We start from the raw sequence: 25,993 nt of genomic DNA on the forward strand, positions 1-25,993 counted from the left end.
GCTGCAGGTTTCATTTTTCAAATATCTCACTTAAGAGTTTATTTCCACAAGTAAAATAATATATATGTATTTTGAGATTATAGCAAGGCCTGTTGGAGTAAACGATCAACAGGTGCATGTCGAAATTCTTGAAAGACCAATCAGTTTTTAGATTTAATAAACAGAAAAGGGTTTTTGATGGTTAATATGTATTTAATAACATTTCACTATGAATTAAAAATACAAGCTTACATACATATACATGGAGTTTAGGTCTATATCTAGAGGAATGCGAAGTATCTCTGAAATTAATTGTCTATAAGTACGGCTAAGGCAGTTAGGGAATGTTGGCGAGATTGTCAATAAATTAGAACAATGTTAGAATGTACTTAAATGGCGATAAAAATCAATACATATGTTGCTGAAACTATCTTAATATAGCACTCGGAAAGCATTTACACAAGTACAGAAATCGAAATAATCAGCAATCGAAATGTTTCAAAATTACTGGATATGTTAATGTACGGAAATATCAGTCGTTACAGTTTTGCTTTTGAACCCTTAACGGAAGTGCTTTCAGGATGGTTGACCTTGATACAAGGCGTTCAGATAAGATTAGGTGCTTATTATCCTTAATATGCTCGATACTACAGTTTGTTTAACTTACTAACTAACCTTCTTGCGTTTTCGTTGTACATTGCAAAATAAAATGGCGTTACTTAAGATCTACTAAGACAGGATGCAACTTTACACAAAATTTACATTTACATTTACGTACTACCGGAAAATCTCTTGATTTTCGAATGGGGGAAATTTCCAGCGATTTTTTGAACGATTAGTTTGACAGTGCTTTGAAGTTTTCTTGCAATGAGTTTTCTCAGGCTTTAGGAACAACTTGACTTTCGTTCAGATTTATGTGGACGCCGAATATTTGTATGAGAATGGCAATTAGGGCCTATTAGACATACTCCTCTGGAGCTGTTGGTCCATTTGATGATGGCATTCGCAGCGTGGATACAACTTGGGCTTGCTGCTGTTGCTGGGATGGCTGCGATCCATTTGTATCAGGAAGTTCCGCGATATCCTTGAAGACACCCATCAGGTTTTCATAGCTAGGGCCCCAGTTAAGCAGATACTCCCATCCCAGAGTGGTAGCCGATGGGGATGCCGCTCCATTGGCCTTCCGGTAGATTCCGCTCAGATGGTTGGCTATATCATCATCGCTGGCCACGAGCGTGCTGAGTGACCCACGAAAAGACGATTCGAATCCGTCGTAGGCATGTGGCGGAATGGGCGGGGTCTTGACCACACTTGTAGGGGGATTCCTGCTGGTCTCGCCTCCGCTGAGGGCTCTGGATACGGGACTACGTCCATCCAGAAGACTCTTGCTGGTGGAGTACTTGCCGTCGCCACTTAGACTATTGTTGTCGTACTCAATCTCTGAGCACGTGAAGCTATCGTTGCCACTTTCGTCAGTGGAGGTGGAGCTATGGGCATCCACATCGCCACCGAGCGACATATGGAGGGCACTACTCGGCACACGAGGGGCCTCACTGCTAGAAGAAACTGCATCCAAGGTGGAGATCAGGCTGCAGGTTCGAGGTCTAGCATTCAACCTCTCAATCTCCTCGGCAGTCAGACCCATGGACGATTGTGGGGTCTGCTGCTGTGGGACTCCGGGCTTTTGCCTACTGGCACTGGAACTTTGACCCGACAGTTGCGACATTACCGGGCTATTTAAGCTGCGTTCACTGTTGCTGTGGACATCCTTGCCAACGCCCCCGGAACTTGAAGTGGTGGCTAGCAGAGCACTTTGTAGGGGTTTTCCGGAAATGTCGTGCAAAGTGAGGATGCGCGGCTGCTGGGAACTCAGCTCCGAACTCGGAGATAGCCTGGCCAACGGAGTGCTCTGATGGGTGCGGGATGCACTGGTTGGCGGAGGAGGTGGTTGGCCACCTTGGTTCCGGGTCACAAACGGAGCAGCATGACGGTGCTGCTGCTGCTGCTGTTGGGAGCCAGAGCTCTGGTGCTTGTGATGCGTATAGGCTGATACCGGTGGAACACTGGCCTTGTACTTGCGCAGACCACCCGCCTCCCGATAGCCCTTATAATGATATACAATATCAATATCGGAGGGTGCTATTGAGCTGGCATTCTCCAGGTCGTAGTGCTCCGGGTACTCGGACCCTAAGTCGACAGAGCCGGCATGATCGATAGGGAGTGGGTGTAGAGGCGGAATTGGCAGGTGGTGATCCTCTCTTATCAACGGACTCTCACGTTCTATGATGTCGGGTCTCTGGGGACGCTGCTGCTGCTGCGGTTGAGGCAACTCCGAGGTGGGCTCCTTAAACTTCTTGGTCAGCAGCTCAGGACCAACTAAGTGATGTCCACCAACTGGCGGTCGCATATGATCGCCTGGTCCAACTGGTGGCGAAGGGGCTTCACTGGGATGAAGGTTCCGAACCAAGACGTGATCCACTTGACTCTGTGGCACAGGGCCGCCAGGGTGCTTAATCTTAAAGCCTGGAACACCGCAACTCAAGCTCCCGATCTTTTCTTGCTTTCCTCGGAATCGGTAGATTACATACGAGCCCAAAATGGCTACTACCAGAATGACAAAGAATACAATGACCAGGGTAATGCCAATGCTTAGAGGATCGGCAACCTGGGCGGCATCTTGACCCATGTCTCCACTGCAACCGGACTCAATCTTGCCGTGATATCGAACCTCCGGAAAGATGCTGCCTGATCCATTCATCGGCTGCAGTTCGTTGTTAACTGTCACATTGGCCAGGCAACCAGCGAAGCCTTCTCCACCCACGTTCAAGGAGGTCAAATAGGGATCCAGGAAGTCGTGCACTCCGGCTATATCGAGTTCATCACCCACTTGTCTTCCATCAATCATCAGCCTCAAGCTTCGACTTTCGCTGAACAAACTCACATTATGCCATTTGCCGTCGTTTAGCATTGAAGGTTCCTGCACCGTCATGTTGATGGAAAGGTGCTGTTTGGAGTAGTATACCAGTCGACCTTCTTGCAGGGACAAGGAGGTGAACATTTGATTGCTGGCCGCATACAGGATCTGTCCTTGATCCTTATAAGTGCGGAACAGCAAGCTCAGCATCTTCGGGGCCTCGTAGATCTGGGAAGCGGTACTGAAGTTCCTAGCTGCTCGACGTTCCCTCAGCTGATTGTTGTCCAACCAGGCACTCTTGCTGTTATATAAATTATCCAGCAGCTGCATACGCCGATATATCTCGGATATCCTGAACTCCACAAAGGCGCCTTCACTTATGGTAATGGGTTCCAGAGAGTCAGAGCAATCAGGAGACTGCAAATGGCCACCACACTCGCAAAGGGAACTGGACCACCTGTCAATGCATTGCCCAGCGAATCCTCCACATCGTTCGGCCGCCAAGGCTGGTTGACAGGCTTGTCGGTTGCATCCTGGCAATATACCCCGCTGTTGGAGCGGGGAGCTCAAGTTCAATGCTCGTCCTCCGATGTGCACACTGTGCAGGCAACCCACGAGATCATCACTGTGAACTTGGCCAGGGCGCTCCAAAATAGGATCAGCTGAGGACAAGCCTCCGATCATCAGAGGCTGTTTGTTGAAGTTGAGAGTTCTGTGAAAGATATATTCCATTGTTAGATATGGCTTACTTTAGAATCAATTCGAAATGTTCTTACCCCACGGGACCCACTTCGTCCGCATAGCAACTGGAGTCTCCGGGCGTGCATTCCGTGCAAACGTCTCCGGACTCCGCGCACTTTGACACGCTCAGTGACATTACGCGACCATTTCGTGTAGCCGTCACCTTGTGCCATCCTCCGTCGGCCAGATTTCTTCCAGCAACCACTGTGCTGATAGCAGTTCGAGCTCCTCCAGATGAGAAATACGCCTTGCCATGCACCAGTTCGATGGCCAGGAAGTCAGATCTACCGCCACTCTGCATTCCGTAATTGTATAGCAACAAGGAGTTAGGTTTCGTGGTTGCGAACACAATGGATATGTCATTGGTGGTGACATCCAGAGCGGGAAAAGTCATGTAGGACAGGGGTTGGAATCCATAGCTGAAGCGTTCACAGTGTCGTCCATATCGTCCCGGAGTGCAGTTGCACTTGTAACCCGGCTTGAGACTTACGCACAATCCACCATGGAGACATGGATTGGGTCGACATGAGTCGGAAACGCTCTCGCACTGATTGCCACGGAATCCTTGACGGCACAGGCAAAAGTACGAGGATCCATCCGGACTACGCTGACAACTTCCTCCGTTGCGACATGGCTTGCTGTAGCAGACATCACTGCGCTCCTTCTCGCAGTACTTTCCGTCCCGATTTGTGGGACACATGCACTGGAAATCGCTACCCAAGCGACGGCATTGGACTTGCAAATGGCAAGGATTTGGCAAGCAAGGATCCTGCCTGCGGCTGCACTGCTCTCCTGAGAAACCACTGGTGCACTGGCAGCTGTAATCATGCACAATCCGAGGTCCACTTAGCACCAATCCAGGACTGTCTAGGATGACAAAGTTATGGGCATCTAGCACTCGAATGGTTGCACTGCAAAGTCCGCCATTTTCACATACATCGGGTTCACTACAAGGTTCATAGCCCACGATAACCTCCTTCTGGAGGAGTTCCGAAAATTCAGACCTCTTCTCCCGCAGGCGTTTAATTAAGTTCTTAGGCTGATGATAACTGCTGTTGGCGGATCTTACTGCCATTAGCACTTGGAGACTAGTGGAGTTGCTGCCACCACTCTCCAGCAGATTGTACAAAAGAACTTCATCCTCATTGCCCATCCTATACCTAATCGTTTCCAGAATTGGTCGATAATGATGAGCTAAGAAGTGGTTAGCTGTCATATTCCTCACCATGATAGCCACTGAATTAGCCAAGGTTTCATTGTTAAAGCTGTGGAAAACCACACTGGCTTTGGAGCTAACATCCCCATGCTTGCCATCGTTACCCGTATAGCTGAGTACAGAAGCTATTGGCGTGGTATGTGAGGTCGTAACCAAGTCACAGGCTCGTGGAATAGCCAGCTGCAACTGACTTTGGCCAGGATTCTTCTGAAGGCGGCAACGATAATCGCCAACAATATCGATATCGTTGGGTCGGACATCGGCCAACTTCACATTCGAGGGCAGATCGCCGTTGAACAAACTCACATATATATGCAAACTCCTTGTGGTCGAAGGATTATCGTTTTGGTCCAAAACCGTGATAGTGAGTAGGTGTTGGGATTTCTGCTTCGGCTTTCCACTGTCCTCCACTTCGATTAGTGCTTCCAGAACGGGGGTCATCTCCCGATCGAAACTGGTTGTGGACCTTACCAGACCCGTGTTCCTATCCACACTAAGCCAGGACTTGTGCTTACCACCTGTCAACTGGTAAGTGAAGGGTCCACCATTTCGCGGTAGATCCGGATCGCTGGCTATTAAGGTCATAATGGAAGTTCCAGGCGGCTCATTCTCAGAGATATATCCATTTAGACCTTCCGCCGTAAAGGTGGGCCCGTTGTCGTTCACATCTTCCAGTTCTATGTGGACCGTGGCACTTCCCGTTTGTGGAGGTAGTCCAGTATCTATAGCTCCGATCACCAAGTTGTATGTGGCAATTTCTTCGCGATCCAGGCGACTTGCTGTACTAATCTCACCCGTCTGCACATCTATCTTAAAGCTCTGCTTCATGTTGCCATTAATGATGGAGTAGCTGAACTGGTTGTTCTGCGGTCGCACATCTTTGTCGACTGCCTTGACCGTTGTGACCTTTGTGCCGATTGGAGCTGCCTCGGATATAGTCGAGGTGTAGTAGTGCTTAATAAACTCCGGAGGATCGTTTCCGTCTTGAATCGAGATGATAACCTGGGCCTCATCCGTGTCATTGCCTCGAATGCTGCCGTAGTTTTTGGCCATCACAGTGAGAACCACGCGGTTTTGAGTCTCCCTGTCCAAGTGCCGGGCTACATAAATCAATCCTGTGTTCGTATCGATTCGGAAGCCCCTGTCGTTGCTGGATCCCACTAATAGGTAGTAAACTCGTCCATCCTCTCCGCTGTCTTTATCTGTGGCCTGAACAGCACCCACTCTGGTGCCCACAGCAGAAGTTTCTGACACATCGAAGTGAAAAACGGGTTGCAGGAACTGTGGGTAGAACTCATTCACACCCAGGACATGTACGTAGAGATTGGCGTAGCTCTCCATGCTGGAATCTGGGTTTTTAGCCTTTATCTGAAGAGAGTAAATGCGTCTCTCCTCGTAATCAAAGGAAACCGCTGACGAAATACTGCCATTGCTTTGGTTCATGATGAAGAAGTGCCTATCCGTCCCGCTGGGCAGGAATGCATAGTGGATAATAGCATTTTTCGGCGAGTCCTTATCCGTGGCATGAGCCTGGAATACAAAAGTACCGACCGGCTTGTTTTCAGGTATATAGCCATGATATTCCTTCTGGTCGAATACAGGTGGATTGTCATTCACATCCGTCAAGATAATGGTAAGCATCGCAACGGCGGACAGTGGTTGGTAGCCAAGATCTTGAACTGTGATATTCAGATGGTACTCCTGTATAAGATCGTAGTCCAGTTGCTGTTGGATCACTATGCCACCAGTGCGTTCGTCCACACTGAAGTCGTGGCGCTCATTTCCGCCGGATATTGCATATCGGAGCATGCCATTTGGCCCGACATCATCGTCGGTGGCACCAACTGTTAGGATGGTGGAACCAACGGGCTCATTTTCTGGCACAATCACCTGGTAGCTGTTCACCGAGAACCTCGGTGTGTCTAGATTCTCTCCGGTTACCACAATAATGACGTGCGTCTCATCTGATTGGGGAGGAACACCTCGATCCGTGGCCCTTACCACCAATTCATACCGAGAGTTGGGCGGTACATGAAGCGGTTTGACCAGAGTGATCCATCCGTCATGTCTACCAATTTTGAAGAACGAACTCAGGTTGGTGGTCACAAGGGAGTAGTCCATTTCGTTGGTGCCCAAATCTTGTTTGTCATTTGCGTGCACGCGAACTATTCGCTGGCCACGAACTGCATCCTCTGGAAGTGGCGCCAGATACTCCTCCTGCTCGAACTTCGGGGGATTGTTGTGGGCATCGACAATGTTGATGTTCACCAGGCATTCGGAGTATAGAGGTGGCTTGCCATTATCCGTTGCCAAAATAGTGAGAGAGTACATGTTTTCCGGGGAGCGGACATACTGAGAGTGTTTAAAGCGAACCGCCTGTTGGGTAATTAAATATTTGGAAATTAAAAGTCTATTTAATATGTACAAAGAAAAATACGAACCTTCTTGCTGAAGACCTCACCCGTTGCCGGATCTATACTGAACATGGGCGACGGCTGCTGCAGGGAGTAGGAGATCACCGAGTTGGGTCCCTGTTTATCGCGATCCGTGGCTATAATCTGACCCACCAACGCGATCGGCTGCTGCAGCTCCGGGAAGCTAAAGCTGTAGAAGCTATGCTCGAATTCGGGAGCGTTGTCGTTCTGGTCCTGGATGGTGATGGTTATGGGTGTCTCGGCTCGCCAGGCTCCATCTGAAGCCACCACCTTTAGAACGTACTCATCCTGCTGCTCACGATCCAGGTGACCAGCCACTGTGATGTTTCCACTCTGGGACTCGATGCGGAACTTCTCGCCAGGATTCTCGCTGAAAGAATAGGAGGCATTCGCATTGGCACCCATGTCCAGATCAGAAGACGTCACTCGTATCACAAAGCTACCGATCTCAGCATTTTCCGTTACGTTAAGGGAGAACAAGCGCGTAAACTTGGGCGGATTATCATTTTTGTCCAAGAGGTGGAGGAGCACACTGGCAGTTCCAGTCAAATGGGGCACACCCTGGTCCACGGCTTCTACAACGAAAGCATAATCTCCGATTTCCTCACGATCAAGACGCATCGTGGTATAAATCTCGCCCGATTCCATAATCTCAAAGGTGCCATCAAAGTCATTCTGTAAGCGATAGACGACCCTGCCATTATCGCCGGAATCTCGATCGCTGGCTTTAATCACAGCTATGAGCTGAGGTGGTGACTCCTCCTCCAGAACTTCGGCATTGTAGATGAGTTGCTCCATGATGGGCGCATTGTCATTGGCGTCCGTTACGTTGACTGTTATCAGAGTGACGCTCCGCAGACTCGGCGTGTCTCCATCGGCTGCCTCCACCCAGATCTCGTAGAGGTGTGTCAACTCATAGTCCAATCCATCCTGCCCCACGCTTAAGACTCCGCTATCCTTATCCACTACCAAAGATTCTCCCATGTTTCCGCCAGCTATGGCATAGCGCACTTTACCCGACAATCCTTTCTTCGGCGATGTGGCACTGACCTTGGTTATTATTTTGCCCGGCCTTACATCCTCGGACATGGTGAAGTGACTGTTAGCCATGTAGGCAAAGGAGGGAAAGAGCTCCGGGGGTCGCAGAATCACCGTAAGCTCTGCCTTGGAACTTAAAGGGCTCTCGCCCTGATCCACGGCAGAAATTATAATTGTATAAGTCAAATCACTAGGAGGCTTAGTATTACTCTTCAGCTCCAGCTTTGTGCTCACCACTCCCGTTTTGATGTTAATATTGAAGTAGTGCTGATCTCGCCCACTGATGCTGTACTGAACCACCGCATTCTCGCCTTCATCCAAGTCCAAGGCTCGGGCTCCAAACACAAACTCACCCGTGCTGATCCTGTCAGGAACTGCTACGTTGTATGAGGCAGAGTCAAATTTGGGAACGTTGTCATTTACATCGAACACACTGATTGTCAGATTTACGGACGATGCACGAGGCTCGGTAACGGAGCTATCCTGGGCCATCAAGGTCAAGTGATACACGGCTGTCTCCTCACGATCCAGAGTAGTGGCTGTAGTTATCTCCCCCGTTTCCGAGTCGATGTAAAACCGATTCATGAACTCGCCGAGCAAGTTAAATCGAAGCTTGGCGTTTACTCCTTCATCCTTATCGGTGGCCCTTGGTCGCAGGACAAGGGTGCCCGGTGGGGAATTCTCGCGAACAGTGGCGTGGTAGGACTGCAGTTCGAATACCGGATCATTGTCATTGATGTCCTGAACCTCTACTCGCACGATTCCTGTGCCAGTGAGTGGAGGCGATCCCGTGTCCATGGCTACTAAAGTCAGAGTGTACTCATTCTGCTGCTCGCGATCCAGTGGCTTCAGCAAAGCGATATCGCCGGAGGATGCATTGATGCGGAAGAGATCACTGTCGCCTTCCTTGAGGAAATATCGCACCTGGGAATTCAGAGGAGGTGTGTCTGCATCGTAGGCGTTCACAGTGAGCACGTATCCTCCATTCGGCGGCACCGTGTTCTCCATGACACGTGCCAGGTAAGGGGAGTCCAAAAACGTGGGTCTATTATCGTTTATATCCAGGATGTTGATGGTCAGTTCAGCCGTGTCGCCGGCAGGATTCTCCAAGGCGCAGTCTTCTGCGCGAACTGTAAGTGAGTAGCGGGAAAGTCGTTCGTAGTTCAAGTTCTTGGCCACCCGAACCACTCCCGTATCCTCGCTGATGCTAAAGTCATGGTTTTGATCCCCCAACACTATGGAGTAACGGATGCGGCCGTTGGCTCCTTCGTCCACGTCAGTGGCGGACACTTGCAGGACCATGGCCCCAATACTGGCGTTTTCGGCTACGGAGGCAGAGTACTGCTTGGGATCAAAAACGGGACTATTGTCGTTTTCGTCCAGAATCCGGATGAGCAACTGCGTCTCCGTGGACTGAGGTGGTTCTCCGCGATCCCGAGCTGTGATATTTAGCAGATAACTTGAACGCAACTCGCGATCCAGTGCGTCAACGACGCGCAGTTGTCCATCGGTGGGATTCAGGGAGAAGGGTATGGGCAGCGGCTCAGACTGACCCATGTCCTCGACTTCGGCCTCCTCCATGAGATATTCGATGTATCCATTTCGGCCCTCGTCATTGTCGACAGCTTTGACAGCGATAACGACCGTGTTGATGGCCACGTTCTCCATTATCGCCGTTTCGTTTGCGGAAACGAAGACGGGCACTTCGTCGTTGACATCTTTGATGAGTATCGTCACCTGGAAGAATGTGCGGATCAGTATTTGGCTAATTGTGTTTCATTGCATACGGTACGATAAAACGGTAAAGTTGTGTTTGTTTTCTAAGCTGCCACACGACCGATAACGACTGGAAACGAGTTTCCCTATGCTCGAAACTAGTCTGCTAATTAATTAGGGCTCCATAAACTACGCAAATCAGTCAGACCTGACCATCTAGATAATTGCTATTAATGTCCTAAAGCAAGGTAAGAACCGACAGAAGATTATACTTAACCCAGTGTCTACACTCATAAAAAATGATTATACATTCAGGAACAATTTATAAGATTTTATAAGATTTTAAAAATCCTTCATGCTTTATCACAGTAGCAAGTAAAAGTAAACATACCTTCACAGTCGAGGAAAGTCGCTGCTGTTTTTGATGGGCTAAAAACTCCTGCTGATTCTGCTGATATCGTCTGGGGGATCGGTACTTCAGCTTCAGCTGCGTCTCCTCCAGCTCGCTGAAGGATGCGAACTCATCAGCGCAATCTCGGGCTGTGACCGTAAGAGTGTAAGCCGATCGGTGTTCCCTGTCCAAGTTTCGGCGAGTGCGGATTGTGCCATTACTGTCGATGCCGAACTCCGAGTCGGCATCGCCTGCGGTGATGCTGTACTCAATGAGCCCGTTGTTGCCTGCAATAAACCGAGGAGGGCATTGATAATCACAGATCCGCAGGAGGCATAAGCGGAAATGATCTCCCCAGCTTACCCGAATCTATATCCTTGGCTGACACTGTGACAACCTCCTTGCCGATGGGCACATTCTCGAACACCTCGCTCGAATAGCTCATGGGATCGAAAATAGGAGCATTGTCGTTCAGGTCAAGCACGTTGCAGTAGACCGTAATAGTGGTGGAGAGACTGGGTTGCCCATTATCCTGGGCCTGAACGATCAGGATGTAGTGCTGAACCTGTGGGATAAGTAAACCAGTTAGTATTCCCTTACTGTGAAGTTCAGTTTGTCTCCACCTCTTCGTAATCCAGTCGAGCGGTCAAGGTCAGCATTCCTGTTTGCGGGTTCAGGCTGAAGACGTCGTTTGCCCAGTCCGAGACCACTCCGTAGGATAGCTGGGCGTTCTGGCCCAGATCAGCATCCTTCGCCACAATCTGACCCACTTGGTAGCCGCGCTGCGCATTCTCCGGTATATCAAAGGAGTACACGGTATCCTCGAACATGGGCGGGTTGTCGTTGGTATCGCTCACCTGTTGTTAAGTTAGAAAATATTATTTATAGAGAGATCAGCTAAGATAAGTGTCTTACCTGGATGGTGGCGTATGCCTCCGTGTACTGCACTCCATCGGAAACGCGAATCCGTAGCTCGTACTTGCTCTTCGTCTCTCGATCGAGGGTGTCATTGAGAATAAGTCTTCCGCTTGTGGGCTCCAGCATGAACTTGCCATCGTGGCCATCCATCAGAAGGAATGTCACCGACCCGATGGTATCCGGATCATGGGCCAGCAGAGTGGAGATGGTGTGTCCAATCTCCAGGTCCTCGCTGACATTATAGACGAACGGAGTGTCGAGGAACTGCGGGGGACTATCATTCTTGTCGAGAACTGTTACTCTGACCTGCAGGGGAAAATATAAAGCGTATTCGTTGCGTCAATAACACTGACCCACTTGGCTGGAGGAGGAATACTCGTACTGGTATAAGCTGGCATCAGCGATATGGGATCGAGCGGAAACTAGTTCCATATTTGGCACTAAATGCCCAGAATATTCTGTGTACGAGCATCCACTTATGTGCCCGCCGAACTTCTGTCGCAATGTCAATCGCATTCTTCATCTCTTTTAACCCGGCCCCAAATGACCTGCTTACTCTCGAAACTGGCTAAATGGGAATTGGTATATGAAAAATGGTATATGGTATACTCGTATGAGGGATATGAGAGGCCAAAAAGTTGCCGCAGCTTGAACTTTCTGTTTATGACCGAGCGAATTATAGTTAAGGCCACTTCCCTTCGAGCTTGGCCCGAACAAAACCGGCTGCTTGTGTCATTGTCATTTCAATTTGATGTACGCGTATGCAGATGTTGTGCAATTCGAATTAATTTAAAAGTCTTAAGGTCTTAGAAAAAATAAATAAGAACTAATGCTACAAGTACTTTCTAAAACCATTACGATTTGAGGTAAAAAAAGATTTTCAAGAGTCGAGAAAGGCTGGAGAATCGATCGTCTAATCAAGCCGCTTAATGTCCCTGGTAAGTCTATCTAGCGCTCCACAAAAGCCACCTCGTAACTCTTGGCCATGTCGCACTTGGAGGACAACGAAAAGCCAAGGAGGACATAAATACTCCAGACTGGGATCCCCTCGTAAAATATTGCGTCGTGTGTTGGGATGACGGTGTTAAGTCGGTGCTGGGCGAGTAAATACTGCATTTGTAATAAAATTTATGCAAATTTGTAGCATCAGACGGCAGAAACAAGGATGCTAGGGATCTACTTCCACTCACGAGTGCATTAGTGGGCAGTCTTGGGAGCAAAACACCATTTGGATGCCCGAGGCCGGGTGAAATGTGTGCGGCTAATTGAACTAATTTGAGGCAGTGGAAAGCGGGTGCAGCTGCGGAAAATGTAACCATTTGTCAATCCGCTTAATGGCCAGAAAAAGAGCCCAGAAAAACACGACTGGCAACGGAACGAGGCAGAAACTAGCCTTGGGATGGCCATAAATTTGCGTGAAATTCCAAACCCTGGAATCGGATCTGAAGACACTTTGATGGAAAGCCAAATGACATTCACTAGCTTGTTGGCAAACACTTAATTGCGATTATTTGGAAAGCAGACCAGAGTCGGAGACTAGAAAGCTTAGCTTGATTCCATTCTAAGATCATTATGGCTTACACAAAAAGCCTATTAGACGGATGTATTGTACTCCTAGTTTTTCATCTTTAACCATAATCATTTAGCTAATTCTGCTAAATTTTAGGCCTTTAAGTTGGTAACCGGATGAGGAGTCTCTTTTTAGTTCGGTAAATATTTAAAATTAACACAGAATTGAAAAACATGACAATCGTTTTAAATCAATGCAACAATGAATTGATTGAAACGCTCTTCGCACGCGAGGACCAGCGAGCGAAACATCCACTAAACCATAGTTGCTTGTACTAACCCAAGGCTGTGTTTTTTCTTTCTCCTCTTTTTTGATATTTTTTAGCTTCTTGCACGAAACTGGAACTGGAACTACACACATTTGCATGCGTGCATTGTTGGCATACCTACGCATACGACGTGTTGGCCATGAACACGCGGATCGGAAAGAAAAGGCAAAAAGCTAAAAGAAACTCGGGATGGCTGTCTGCAAGGCAGAAGAATCTGGCTCCAAAGAGGGGACTGTATGCTGGAGTATCATAAAGAGTCTACAGGCAAAGAATTTATATTAAATGTGGATGGTGGAAAGAAAGTTTATCTTTGCATAGAATTTGGAATATCTATTCAGTAAACTTAAAACATCTTTGGGTTTAGGCAAAGAACCTAATTTTCCACAAAAAAGAAAAAACTACATATTAAATCTAACTTGGTTTCATCTTATTTTTTTCCGTGTACTTGGGCCGGGTTCTTCTTGCCTTTGTTCGCTCTCCTGGCCGTTTTTTCGCTCGGAAACCAGTATGAAGAGGTCTGCTGAGGTCTGCGAAATACCCTCCGAACGAAGAGGGGCGGAACCTGGGCGATCGGGATGCCTGGACTCAGGTGAGTAGGGTACTGGGCATAATTAAAGGCATCTGCCAATGAAGCAACTTATTATAATTCTATCCCTGCGGCCCATTTATGCAGCGCTGGGATGTGAAATATTTTCTCGATACACAGGTCTGTCTGGTTGCCCCTGCCACCCGGCCCCTATCAAATTCATTCAACAGATAGCCGGGCTAAGGGACGCGACCGGCGGTTCTTCGTTGGCCTGTTAATTTGCATCTGAATCTGAAGGCATAGCCGCATGTGCATGCATGTGCAGAAAAGGATGACTGAGGGACTGAGCTGGAGCTGGATCTGGAGCTCCGGAGTGGTTGGCGTGTAATCAACATTTCATATCAGCACAAGACATTAAAAGCGCATTAGTGCGGTCCCGACTTGCACTGATAAGCCCTTAAAACTGCCCCAGAAATGGCCGACACACGGCCTCACCATCCAGGGAAAAGCACCCATATTCCCTATATCCCCATATCGCCATCCACCAGCCTTACATTCTGCTACAAAGTAAAAGAAAGGTCGGACCCAGAGTAAGTTCGAGGACCCTTGATGTAAGTGATCGGAATCTGATAAGCCCTTACTTGGATTCCGACCATTTCGATCAAAGTGTGTATGATGCATCGTATCATTAGCTTGGATACCAGTCACGAAGCTTTCGTACAGTTCAAAGTCCCTAAGAATTTCAGGGTCTGGGTATTGAACTTCATTTATAGAGTCCTCAAAATGGGAGTTATAACTAGTTTAAATTACACAAATAATCGATTTAATATATTTATTATTTAGTTATTTAGAAGACAAAAGGTATATCTTTTTACTAACTCACCTTCGTTCGGGATGTGCGGGGCTGTCCTCCGAGAGCAATGGCGTAGACCTCCACTTCGTATTCGTCGGGACCGGCTTCCCGGTCTAGTTCTGCGGCTGTGGAGAGGATTCCCAGCTTGGCGTCGATGTCGAAGAGGCGGTCCACCTGACCGTGCGATCCACCTGCTGTGACATTGGTCACAAAGTATTCTATTTCGGCACCTGCCAGATGAGCATTCACCGTCAGGATACTAGTTCCAATTGGTTCGTTCTCGTACACGGAGCCCGAGAGCATATTTCGTTGTTCAAACTGCGGCACGGATGATTCACTTCCACTAGAACCGGGCGTTATGATTGTGATGTAGACCTCGCTGCTGCGACGCTCGCTTTGGACCGCCTCATCGGTGGCCTTCAACGTCAGCTGGTAGCGAACCTCCGGTTTGAGCTGAGCTCCCGGGGTAAAAGTTATAATTCCCGTGTTTCTTTGCAGGCGGAAAAGCTCCTGTTGCCCACTGACTATTTCGTAGGTGACCAGTCCATTGCTCGACGAGTCCGCATCCTTGGCATGGACTTGCATGACCGTTGTGCTGCTGCTCTTGGAAGAGGGAATCCTAGGGTGGAAGGATGGCCGCATTCATGGACACGAATATGGGCGCGTTGTCGTTAATGTCCTCCACAATCACGGTGACCAGTTTCTCCGTGGAGAGCTGTCGTTCCGACGGTTGAGCTCGATCCGTAGCTACCACTGTTAGCCGGAAAGTGTCGATAGATTCACGATCTATCTCCCTCAGCGTATGAATCACACCCGTCTCCGTGTTTATTCCAAAGTGTCGTCCTTGTGGAAGTTGGGGCTCCTGCTTGCTAATGGCATAACTCACCTTGCCATTAAGTCCCGAATCCGGGTCATCCGCAGTCACGGTGACGATGGGCGTCTTGAGGGGAATGCCCTCCTTGATCTGTCTAACGATGGCAGTGCTGGGGAAAATGGGAGGATTGTCATTGTCATCCACCACGAGGACGTTGTACAAGACAGTGGTGGAGAGCGATGGAGTGCCGCAATCTGAGGCTGTGATGTTCAGAGTATAGCTGGTTATGTCCTCGTAGTCCAAGGGCTTGTGGAGATAGAGGCTTCCCGTAATACTATCGATATGAAAGGTGTCTCGGCGATTGCCTGCCGAAATACTGAACACCACTTGGCTATTGACACCCTGATCCGCATCGCTAGCCCTAAATCTCATTAGTTCCGTGCCCGTGGGACTTGTCTCCAGAACGGATACTTCACTGCTTGATTGAGTAAACTCCGGGGCATTGTCGTTCTCGTCCAGGACCACAATTGTAATGCTGGCATTAGAGCTCAGAGGATGCTTTAGTGCAGCATCCCGGGCAACGACGATCAAGTGGTGTACCTCCTGGGATTCTCGGTCCAAGCTCCGGGCTAACGAAAGCTGACCTGTGGCACTGTCCAGATTAAACTGACCCGCCTCGTTTCCCTTGGCCAATGTGTAGTAGACGTCTCCGTTGAGACCTTCATCCGCATCTTGGGTGAAGACGTGTGTTATATGCGTTCCCTTCAGAGGCGCCCTCAGAGATGGTTACGTGGTAGGGAGCTCTTAGGAACTCCGGGGCATTATCGTTGACATCTGTGACGATCACCTTTACCTTAACTTTGTCCTGCAAACGAGGAGTGCCATTGTCCGAAACAGTGGCCTCCAGGAGCATAAAGTTTCCTGCCAAGGATCCCCGAGGCATGCCCTCTTCTCCGTTGGCCTCTGTGTTCCTGCTAACTTTCACCAGAGCCTCACGGTCGAAAGGGCGTAGGGTCTTGATGAAACCATTCCTGGTATCTATCGTAAAGTCATTCGTCTGACTGGTCAAAGTGAAACTAAGCTCCGCATTCCGCCCAATATCGCGATCCACGGCAGTAAGCTTTCCCACAAACGTATCGGCAGGAGCGTTTTCCGGAATACTAAACGTAAATGTGCTGTTGGTAAACTGGGGGGCATTGTCGTTTTCATCGATCACGTGGATCACCACAGGAACAACCGAAGATCGGGATGGCTGACCGGCATCTCGGCATGAAACTGTTAGAGCATAGTAATCCCGCTCCTCGCGATCCAATGGAGCTCTCACAAACAGAAAACCATCGGGAAACACCCCGAACATTCGATCGGTGTTTCCCTCGATGATCTCGTACGAGATCCGGCCATTATCGCCCAAATCAATATCCGTGGCGGCCAGGGCGAAGAATCGGGTGTTTACTTTAGTGGTTTCAGGCAACGAAGTCTCGTAGGAGGTGTGATCGAAAACCGGGGTGTGATCATTGACATCGGCTATGAACACCGAAAGACTCAACTTACTGGAGAGCGGGGGACTTCCGGCATCCGTGGCCATTAGCTCCACGTGGATCACCGTTCCGGGTTCAGCTCTAATGGGCCTCTGAAGATAGAGAACTCCTGTGAGTGGCCCGATGCGGAACTGCTGGTCGGGATTGTTCGTGAGGCTATAACTGATTCTACTGTTTACACCAGCATCCCGATCCCGCACTCTGGAAAGGTAGACCTCCTGGCCCACGGCCGCGTTCTCCGGCAGCCAGATCGTCGGGTCTGAGTCGCGGTCCAAGGCGAAAACTGGAGCATTGTCATTTAGATCTATTATGGCGATATTCACAGTGCACTGGCCAAATGAAACAATGGAGGAGATCGAGCTGGGCGTCGAACTGGCCAAGACGGTCAATCGATAGTGGGCCTGCTCCTCGCGGTCTAAGGATCGGAAGGTAGTGATGCGACCACTCCTGGGATCGATTTGGAAATTCTGAGCCCTGTCGCCTTGGATAATATTGTACTCGATGGATGGGTTTGGCTTGCCATTCGTGCCCTTTACCTGCACGACCCCCACCTCGCGGTTCGGTTGGCTGTTCTTCCGCTGCTCGTGATCCTCGACCATCTGGAACTCATAACCACCTTGCCCCTGACCGCATTCAAGCATCTCCGACTTGGACTTGAGCACAATTTCGACGATGGCATCCTGTTGGCTCCTCCGCTGCCCAGCATCACGTGCCGAGACTTTGAGTTTGTAGTGGGGCTTCACGTGCACCGAAGTGGCTGCACCGCCACGCAGACTAATGGCACCCGATCTCGCGTCCAGCTGAAATAGACCTTCGCCACCTGACTCGAGTCGGTACTCAATTAAGGCATTATCGCCATCGTCTTCATCTGAGGCCGTGACATGGAACAGCGTCTTCTCCTCCACCTCCTCCTTGGGCTTGATATCATCATCGCTGAGCGTGTAGATGTAGTGCCTGGGATAAAACTGGGGATCGTTATCGTTGGCATCGGCCACATTCAGCCAAACGGTGGCAGTGGCCGATCGGGGCGTGGGTGCTCCCTGATCGCGGGCAATCACAGGGATCTCGTAGCGCGACATTTTCTCACGATCCAGAGGCCTTCGCGTCGTTAATTGGCCCGTTAACGCATCGAGGGCAAACTGTCGCGGATACAGGCGCTCCACGCTGGGCGCCAGGACAAAGGTCACCGAACCGTTGGTGCCCTGATCATGATCAGTGGCCGTCATCAGAGCGACAATCGTTTGCGGTGGAGCATCCTCGCCAAGGGTAACATTTTGCTCCCTCTGGCTGAACTGCGGGGCCTCATCGTTCTCGTCCAGAATAGTCACCTTCAGTTGGGTGTAAGCAAACTTGGGGTTCGGTCCTCCATCCCGCGCCGAAATACTCAGTTCTATGGTGTCGCGGATTTCTCTGTCAAGCGGTCCCGCCGTCACAATCAGGCCTGTCAAGGGATCCATGGAGAACCACTTAAGCTCGTTGCCCGAGAGTATATCGTAGTGCACTTGTGCATTGACCCCAGTGTCCTCATCCGTGGCCGTGATCGAGGCCACAAAGCTTCCCGTGGGTGCCAGTTCAGTCAGCACCGCCGAATACTCCGACTTTTCAAACACCGGCTCATGATCATTCACATCGTTAACGTCTATGATCAGGTGGGCTGTCGTTGTCCTCGCCGGAGTTCCCTGATCCATTGCTACCACCGTCAGGTTATATTTTCCGATCTCCTCGCGATCCAACACACCATTAACCCTCACTATATGCAAGTCGGCAGCCTCCTCGAGACGGAAGTGACCCAACTCATTACCAGAAACAATTCGCACCGCTGTCTTGCCATTCAGACCGGAATCGGAATCTTGAACACCTACGGCTGCTACCACAGTTCCATTCACGGCATTCTCATCCACGGTGGCCACTTTTCCGCCGTCGGGAAAGAAGCGAAAACTGATGATGGGATCGTGATCGTTGGTGTCCAGCAGGTTGACAGTCACATAGGTGCGTCCATCCTGCCTGGGAGATCCATGATCCCGGGCGAACACTGTAAAGACGCAGCTTTTCTGGCTGGATGAGCTCTTCACATTAGTCTGCTGAGGGCAATTCACTCGCTCAGTGGTGGAGATGACGCCTGTCTCCGGATTCACTGTGAATTGGTGCTCCGTCTCGGCCAGATAGTAGGTGATCTTGCTATTGTCCCCCAAATCATTGTCAGAAGCCATGACAGTCACCACTGGAGTTCCAGGTAGTGCCGTTTCGTTTAGAGAAACATTGTAATCGCTGTGATCAAAGATCGGTGGGTTGTCGTTGACATCCAGGATGGTGACATTCACCTGCAGGAAACCGAAACGCGGTGGAGATCCTCCGTCTTTGGCTGAGATGTTCAGCTGGTAGCTGCCACGTGACTCGCGGTCAAGATTACCGGTGGTTTCCAGATGCAGGTAAGAGGTATCCCCACTGGGATTAGCAGTGGTGGCCAGCCGGAACTTGTTGTCCACATTTCCGGCTACAATCTCGTACTGATCGGTGACTCCGTTTTCCCCAACATCCGCATCAGTGGCGGCATCGAGGAGCAATCGAGTACCGGAGGTGGCACTTTCCGAGAAGGAAATAGCGATGCTCGGTTCGGGAAACTCCGGAGAGTTGTCGTTTGACATCCAAAACCTTGATCCGCACCTCTATGGGGTAAGTGGGCTGCGACGAGAGCACCACCAAGTCGTAGTGATCCCGCATCCCCTCCCGATCGAGCACCACATTGGTCTTCACCTCACCCGTCACCGGATCGAGTGTAAATTCCCGAGGAGGCTCATTGAAGCGATAGGAGAACTTTGGCTTTGTGGGTATAAAGCCAACCGAGGTTCCACGCGGCTGACCCTCGAGCACCTCGAAGTCGGCACTGGTGTCCACGGCACGGGATTGCATCTCACCCGCTGGCGAGGATGAGGAGCTCCTCCTTCGCGGGAAGGCGGCATATTGTTCATAGGTGGTGGCATAGCTCCGGCCACGCGGTGCCAGTAGCTCCAGTTTGGTGTCACCTGTTTGGCCCAAGGATTCCCTGGCCAGGAGCAGGAAAAACAGGAGCAGTAGCCTCTCCATCTTCGGAGCGGATGGGAGGCTGTTTCTAATGTTTGTTCTAAATTTACGTTGCACTATTCTCATTTGCCGTGTCTTGTTGCTCACACTCTGAATGCATCTCAGAACTCTTCATTTTGAATCACTTTTGATGGTTAATCGATTTTACGTCTGTCACCTGAAAGAAGAAGGAAAACTAAAGTTAACTAAAAGTTATGGTAATTGTAACTAAGTGCTAATCAGGTATTGACGTGCTTGTGCCACATGTTGGAGTAAACCTTTCAATTAACAAACGGCTTTCATGCAACGTGCCCACGAAGCATATCAGCTATTTCATACTCCGTCGAGCATAAAATTAGTAAAGCTCAATTCGGTGGGATATGAGGCGCCAAAGCGTAAAATCGACATCGCTGGGAGCGAAGATTTGTGGCATGACTTACAGGTGCCAAAAATCAATCAAAAATCAAATCTTTTTTAGCTTCAGGTAATTGAAAAAGGAAAAGGAAAGGAAAAATAAATCATCTAAGTGTGTTCTGTTTTACAAGTACTTTATTTTTAATATTTAATACTTTTAATGTTTAATATTTTTCGTTGAAAACCAGCGTCTGCATATATAAAATATTATATGAGTATAATAAACATATTTCATCATGAATTCCACTTTGTTTTGTAAAAACAAATGACTGAGGAAACAAACTTGCAGTGAAAAATGATGAGCCGCGTTTTCCACTATCAAAATTAACTTTTTCCATTTTATAAATCATATAGTTTTTCAACTTTTCACCTGAGAAAAATCCCTATCAACCCACGCCCTTCTTCAGTACGATAAATGCGGGCATATGGCAACGAACAAACCTTAAGACTAGCGTCAAATTGATTGAAGTCCAGAGACTTCGACTGGTGCTGCTGGTCCAAGGCTTTTAGGAAAATCTAATCAAGATTTAGGCGGCGTCTATTAATCAAACGAAATTCCGAAACACATTCTGGGACAGAAACGGCGATGGAGACAACGACCGAAAGAAGGAAAATTTCCATTAATAGCATGCGTGTCAGCTTTGGACCAAATTAATGCTCTGTGGGCAATCTCTTGTTAACCCGAGACTCTAAGAATATCAATACAAAGACGCCAAGCCCCTGCCCACCTCCGCCCCATTGTCTGAAATAGTGGTAGTAACGCTCTGAAATCAGCTAACTGATTCGTATTTGTATTAACACTAGAGCACCGTAAACGCCACAGCCCCTGTAAGTTTGGTATGATGGACTACAAAGTACCCTGTATAAAGTAATAAGTAATCATATTGTATATTAGTTACTTTTACAAGTGGTTGGCACTATAAAAGATAGTCTCTATGATCAGATCATCGAAAGTCGTGAAATATAGAAATCTGTAAATAGTTTTGAGGGTATTGAAATACCCGTCACATGGATACAGAGATCACTAGACACACTAGAGAAATAAGCTTGCCGTGGACCCGCAGAATCTGTCAGAATTTGGACTGCCGCTCGGATCGAATTGACTCGGATCGGATCTCTCTGTCTCCTCGGATACGTAGCTGGAAATGCGTCGTAAATTTCGTTTTTGTTGGTCGAAGCTTTTGAAGCCGAACCCGTTCATTAATCTTAAAAATCTACCTGCTCTAATGGTATTGTTAGCTGTCGGTGTTGTTTTTGTTTTCAGAGCTGTTCCTTTGCAATCTTCTCATTTCGTTTTTGGTCTCTATCAAAGATATTTTTATGTCTTGGTGTTTTGTCTTTTTTATGGCTGCCCAACACACATGAGCACATCTATGAAAAGGTCTGTGTCCGTCTCTGTCTCCGTCTCTGGGATCTTCGGTTCTCTGTTTCTATCGAATACCGATTGCATTAGCAATCCCCAATCTGAATTTTCCAAGAACTCTAAAAGTTTAACCCCTGCTGAGAGGAGTGTTAAAATGTAAATATTTTAATTTAAGAAGGCTAAAGTAGCTAAAGCAAGGATTAATCTCAGGAAGTGAATTATTGAAGGATAGGAAAGATAATGGATATAAATTCATCATCAAACAAATTCAGAATCAAACAGCCTTACTACCGTAATCAAATGACGTTCATTTGAGGAATATTAATTTTTGGGAAATCTTTCATTTTTCCATAAACGGAAATGAGTATTTTCTTCCCCTTGAAAATATTACTTTCATTGGCGATGCATGAGCTGTCCGAAGGGGAACCTTTAAAGCTAATTTAGAGTTCACCATTCACAGCTCACGAAAGGCACAAAAATTTGAATATTGTCTCGAAGATTGGAGAGGAAAGCAAAGACCATTTGTTTGATTGATGTATGCATATTGCCTTATCCGTCTCCTTTACACTTTCCCATACGCACCGTTGGCTTATGGCATATCTGGTTTCCACGCCATTAATATCGATGTGCGGGCTATATTCGAGAGCTCATAAAATACCATATAGCCTCGCATGACCCGGCTAGTTTATGCGGCTTAAGTCCATTAGCAATGCAAATTCAGATCCCAGTCCGAGCCCACAACAAAGGGAGCAGATTTCAGAGCTAGAACCTCCGAAAAGAACAGAACCAGTCGGCGAAATTTCGTGATGATGCCCCCAGCATTCCCGACTCCTTTTCTTATTATTATGAATTTTTATTTTATTTCAGCTTTTCACTTTACATCTCACTGCAGAGCCACTACAGGGTCGAGCCAAGTTGTAAACGTGTTTTTCATATTTCCATATTCATTTACATTTTGCTCTCGAGCGAGATACCATAAGGCCAGAGAGTCGCACTGTCCAGGAATATTTTCTTTTTCTTTCTCCCGATCGTCGATATTTCTGACAATAACAAAACAAACCCAAAAAACGACAATTTTCAACCATTACGTGGCAGCGAGGCGTTCCACACTCAACTCAATGCGAGATCTCGACTTGCTTTTGGTTCAGCTTCAGCCTCAGCCTCAGTTTCAATCTCAGCCGCAGCCTCAGCATCTGAATCCGATTCCGAATCCGAAAACAACATCAACATCAACTTCAGGGGCCAACCTTTACAGCCACAACAGCCTACGTTACCGTTGGCTCGTAATAATTCCACAATTAATCTTACATGCTATTTACACTGGGCTGTGTGTGGGGCTTTCGCCGTTTTTCATGGCGATGGCTAAAACTATTGTCTACAGAGTGGTCTATAAATATGACTGGTTTAACCGCAACTTTGGGCTTAAAAACTTTAAAAAATAAATTCCACGTTATTTTGTGTTGATAATTATTTATATTTTGAAACTTTAGTTGATTTCCACTAATATGTGGTGGAAAGCTTTAAGATATATCATTCAAAAGTTGAATAAGTCTATGGGATATTACTGAGAGCTGAGAGTAAGTCCGTCTGGCGTTTTGCATACCAGACTACCATTTCGATTTGGTTATGAATGCATTAGCTGAAAACTGCCTTTCTTGAGAATGGCGTGGGCAGGAAAAAGTGATTTGCGCTAGCTTATTGATTTTATGCAAATTCCCTGTCTGAGATTGGCTTAAATCTCAGATCGGAATACAAGGTGATGTGTGTGTAAGATATAGAGGGGGAAAAGGGTTCCCGAAGGCAGCCCGCAAATATCTATGCTGCATGAATGTTTATGAGTACCTACCATTTTTCTTCACATTTTTACATGCATTTTGGTGTTGGTGGGCTCTCACACACACACTCACGGAGATGGCGGCACACACACTGTTACACGCACGGGGGCACACACACACACGTACGCAGCATATTTATTTTTTTGTATTTTTTCCTTCAGCAAAACGTGTTTTGCCTCATTTTTCGCTCTTGTATATGGCTTGTAGCTGCAGCAGCAACGTTGTTGGAATTTTTCACTTATAAAAATTTGCAACGGCGACACACACACACAGGCACAAAGGGGTAAACTGGGGGCCAGCTGCTGGTAAGGACGTGGATTAACTTTGGGGCAGCATATATACTGCCGGGTAATATATGTAGATTAGGGACGCAATTATGTTTGCAGGGACAACACAGAGGCTTGTGGACGCACCTTCACTTTTTGTCAACTGTTCCGCGCACGCGCGCCTTTCGATCCGTCTCGAACTAAAGATATCGACCCAAACCACTCGCTCAGTGGTCGCAACGGAACTAAGTGGCTTCAGCTTGGATCCAGCAGAGATTCGAATGAGAGCCGAGGACTGGGAAAAGCCGTCAGACGGGTTTTTGACCCACTCTACGGAGAGCGAGACCCGATACGATTATTCTCTCCCGGCTCTACCTGTTGTATCTGCAACACATTTTTCACTTGTTGCAGTTTCGTTTTTCATTTTCTTGTTCGGAACAGCGCTCTCCGAGGCTCGGGCGCTCCTCATCTTTGTCGTCGCTTCAGTCCGGTCCAGTCCAACGAGATTCAATAGCCACCGGCGACCCATACACAGCAACAATTACGATTACCGGGGGTACTTCAGGGGACTCCACTGTACTCTCAAATTGTAACAAACAAATTTAAATAATAGGTAAATAACTAACCTATCTGAATTATTTTGACAAATTATGGTGTCAAATATATTATAAAAATTATAATCATTTTATATGGTAGAAAGTTAATATGTATAACGTCCACCTTAAGGGGGAGTCCGGACTATCTTATACCAAAAGTGCCATTCTGAGATCGCAATCCAATCTAAAGTCAGTATATAGTATATCCCAATCCAATTAATACTATTTAAGTTTCCCAGAAATCCACCCTTTTAACCATCCTAAGCCAACAACCCATTGTTCTCAGTGCACTAGCTGTTTTCGTTATTGTGCTCAGTCGTGCTCACTCGGTCCTACTAGAGTCCAGGTAACAGAAGGAGGAGTGGAGTGCTCCCCACATCCATGCCATGACGCAGGTTCGGAATGAGAAATTCTTTAACTGCTCTCTGCGAATCGCTCTCCCAATCTTCGATAGGCCTCCTCTCTCTGGGACTCTTTCAGTGGTTTCTTCCCTGGATCGCCCGGTCGGACCGTCTTTTCTTGGGCAGCGCCGTAGAATTTTGTTTAGCATAGAAACTGGTTTCAAATTAAAATTATCGCTGGTCATTTTTCTTATGGTTAGTTGTCGTTTACTTTGCCGTTGTTGTTGTTGCTGCTGCTGCTGGTGGTGGCTCATTTTTTTTGGCTTTCTGGAATTTTGGTGTTTGGTGTTTTGTGTTTGGGACCTGCGTTTTACTTCCCTTCGCTGCTGATTTTGTTGTCTTCTGTCTCTGGCGATGGTGGCGATGTTGCTGGTGTGAACCTAGCTCTCAGCCTTCCTCTCCGCTCCAATATCATTCCTCCATGCGTGCCCTAAACCTGTACACTGCGGAAAATACGTGGATCATATTTGAAAAAAAGGTTATGTATTAAAGAATATGGGTTAGGATGACAAAAATTATTCTGAATTAATGGTAAAACTAGTAGGTTAGGTTATTGAAATATCCAAAACTATTTTTCTCAGTGTATAAAGGAAGGTCTCCACAGAGAATGAGTTGCTGTCTGGACTCTCAATTGGGGCCTGCAGACGATTGTTGGATGCTGCCTGTCGGATGTCGCTAGCTGGCTGGCCATCTTTATTCTTATTAGGCTGGAAAATCGTATCTGGAACTGGAGAGATTCCAGGAATTCCTGACTGCACCAGCACTCAAAAATCTAAGCGAGAGAGCCCGCCGATTCAACATCGATCGTAATCTGTGTGAATATTCAGGGGTTTCTGTAGTGCTCAGGGGAATCGAAAAAGGGTCGGGTGAAAACAGTGCACTCCCCAGCTAGACCTAGACCACATCAAATTGCATGGGAGGTTGGGAGTTGCACGTTGCAAGTTGGGAGTTGGGAACCAAGCAACCAGAATCGACGAGTCAACCTCAGTTGAGTCCCGCGACTCGCTGGCTGCCTCGTAAAACTGTCACTTAGTGCAGTAAAAAGAGCATAACAAGAGTTTTGTCCGATTTTATTTCTTTATGAATGTCGTCTTGGTCTTGGTCTTGGTCGCTGCCTAAATGCCAGCCCAAGTGCCCCGGC

At 47.9% G+C, this 25,993-nt stretch overlaps 1 protein-coding gene across 1 annotated transcript; it reads right to left on the reverse strand.

The window, feature by feature from the left end:
• Positions 1–90: 90 nt before the first annotated feature.
• Positions 91–24,066, reverse strand: LOC108110766 (cadherin-related tumor suppressor). Its single transcript, XM_017219981.2, is given in 13 exon segments — positions 91–3,605; positions 3,670–7,226; positions 7,292–10,060; positions 10,431–10,717; positions 10,794–10,995; positions 11,054–11,287; positions 11,346–11,654; positions 14,596–15,189; positions 15,191–16,141; positions 16,143–19,556; positions 19,558–20,155; positions 23,601–23,930; positions 24,003–24,066. Coding segments are annotated over 11 exon segments (15,492 nt in total). The 5' UTR covers positions 20,065–20,155; positions 23,601–23,930; positions 24,003–24,066; the 3' UTR covers positions 91–937.
• Positions 24,067–25,993: the final 1,927 nt, after the last annotated feature.

This window comes from Drosophila eugracilis, unplaced genomic scaffold, assembly GCF_018153835.1.
Source record: "Drosophila eugracilis isolate 14026-0451.02 unplaced genomic scaffold, ASM1815383v1 contig_2152, whole genome shotgun sequence".
Lineage (NCBI taxonomy): Eukaryota > Metazoa > Arthropoda > Insecta > Diptera > Drosophilidae > Drosophila > Drosophila eugracilis.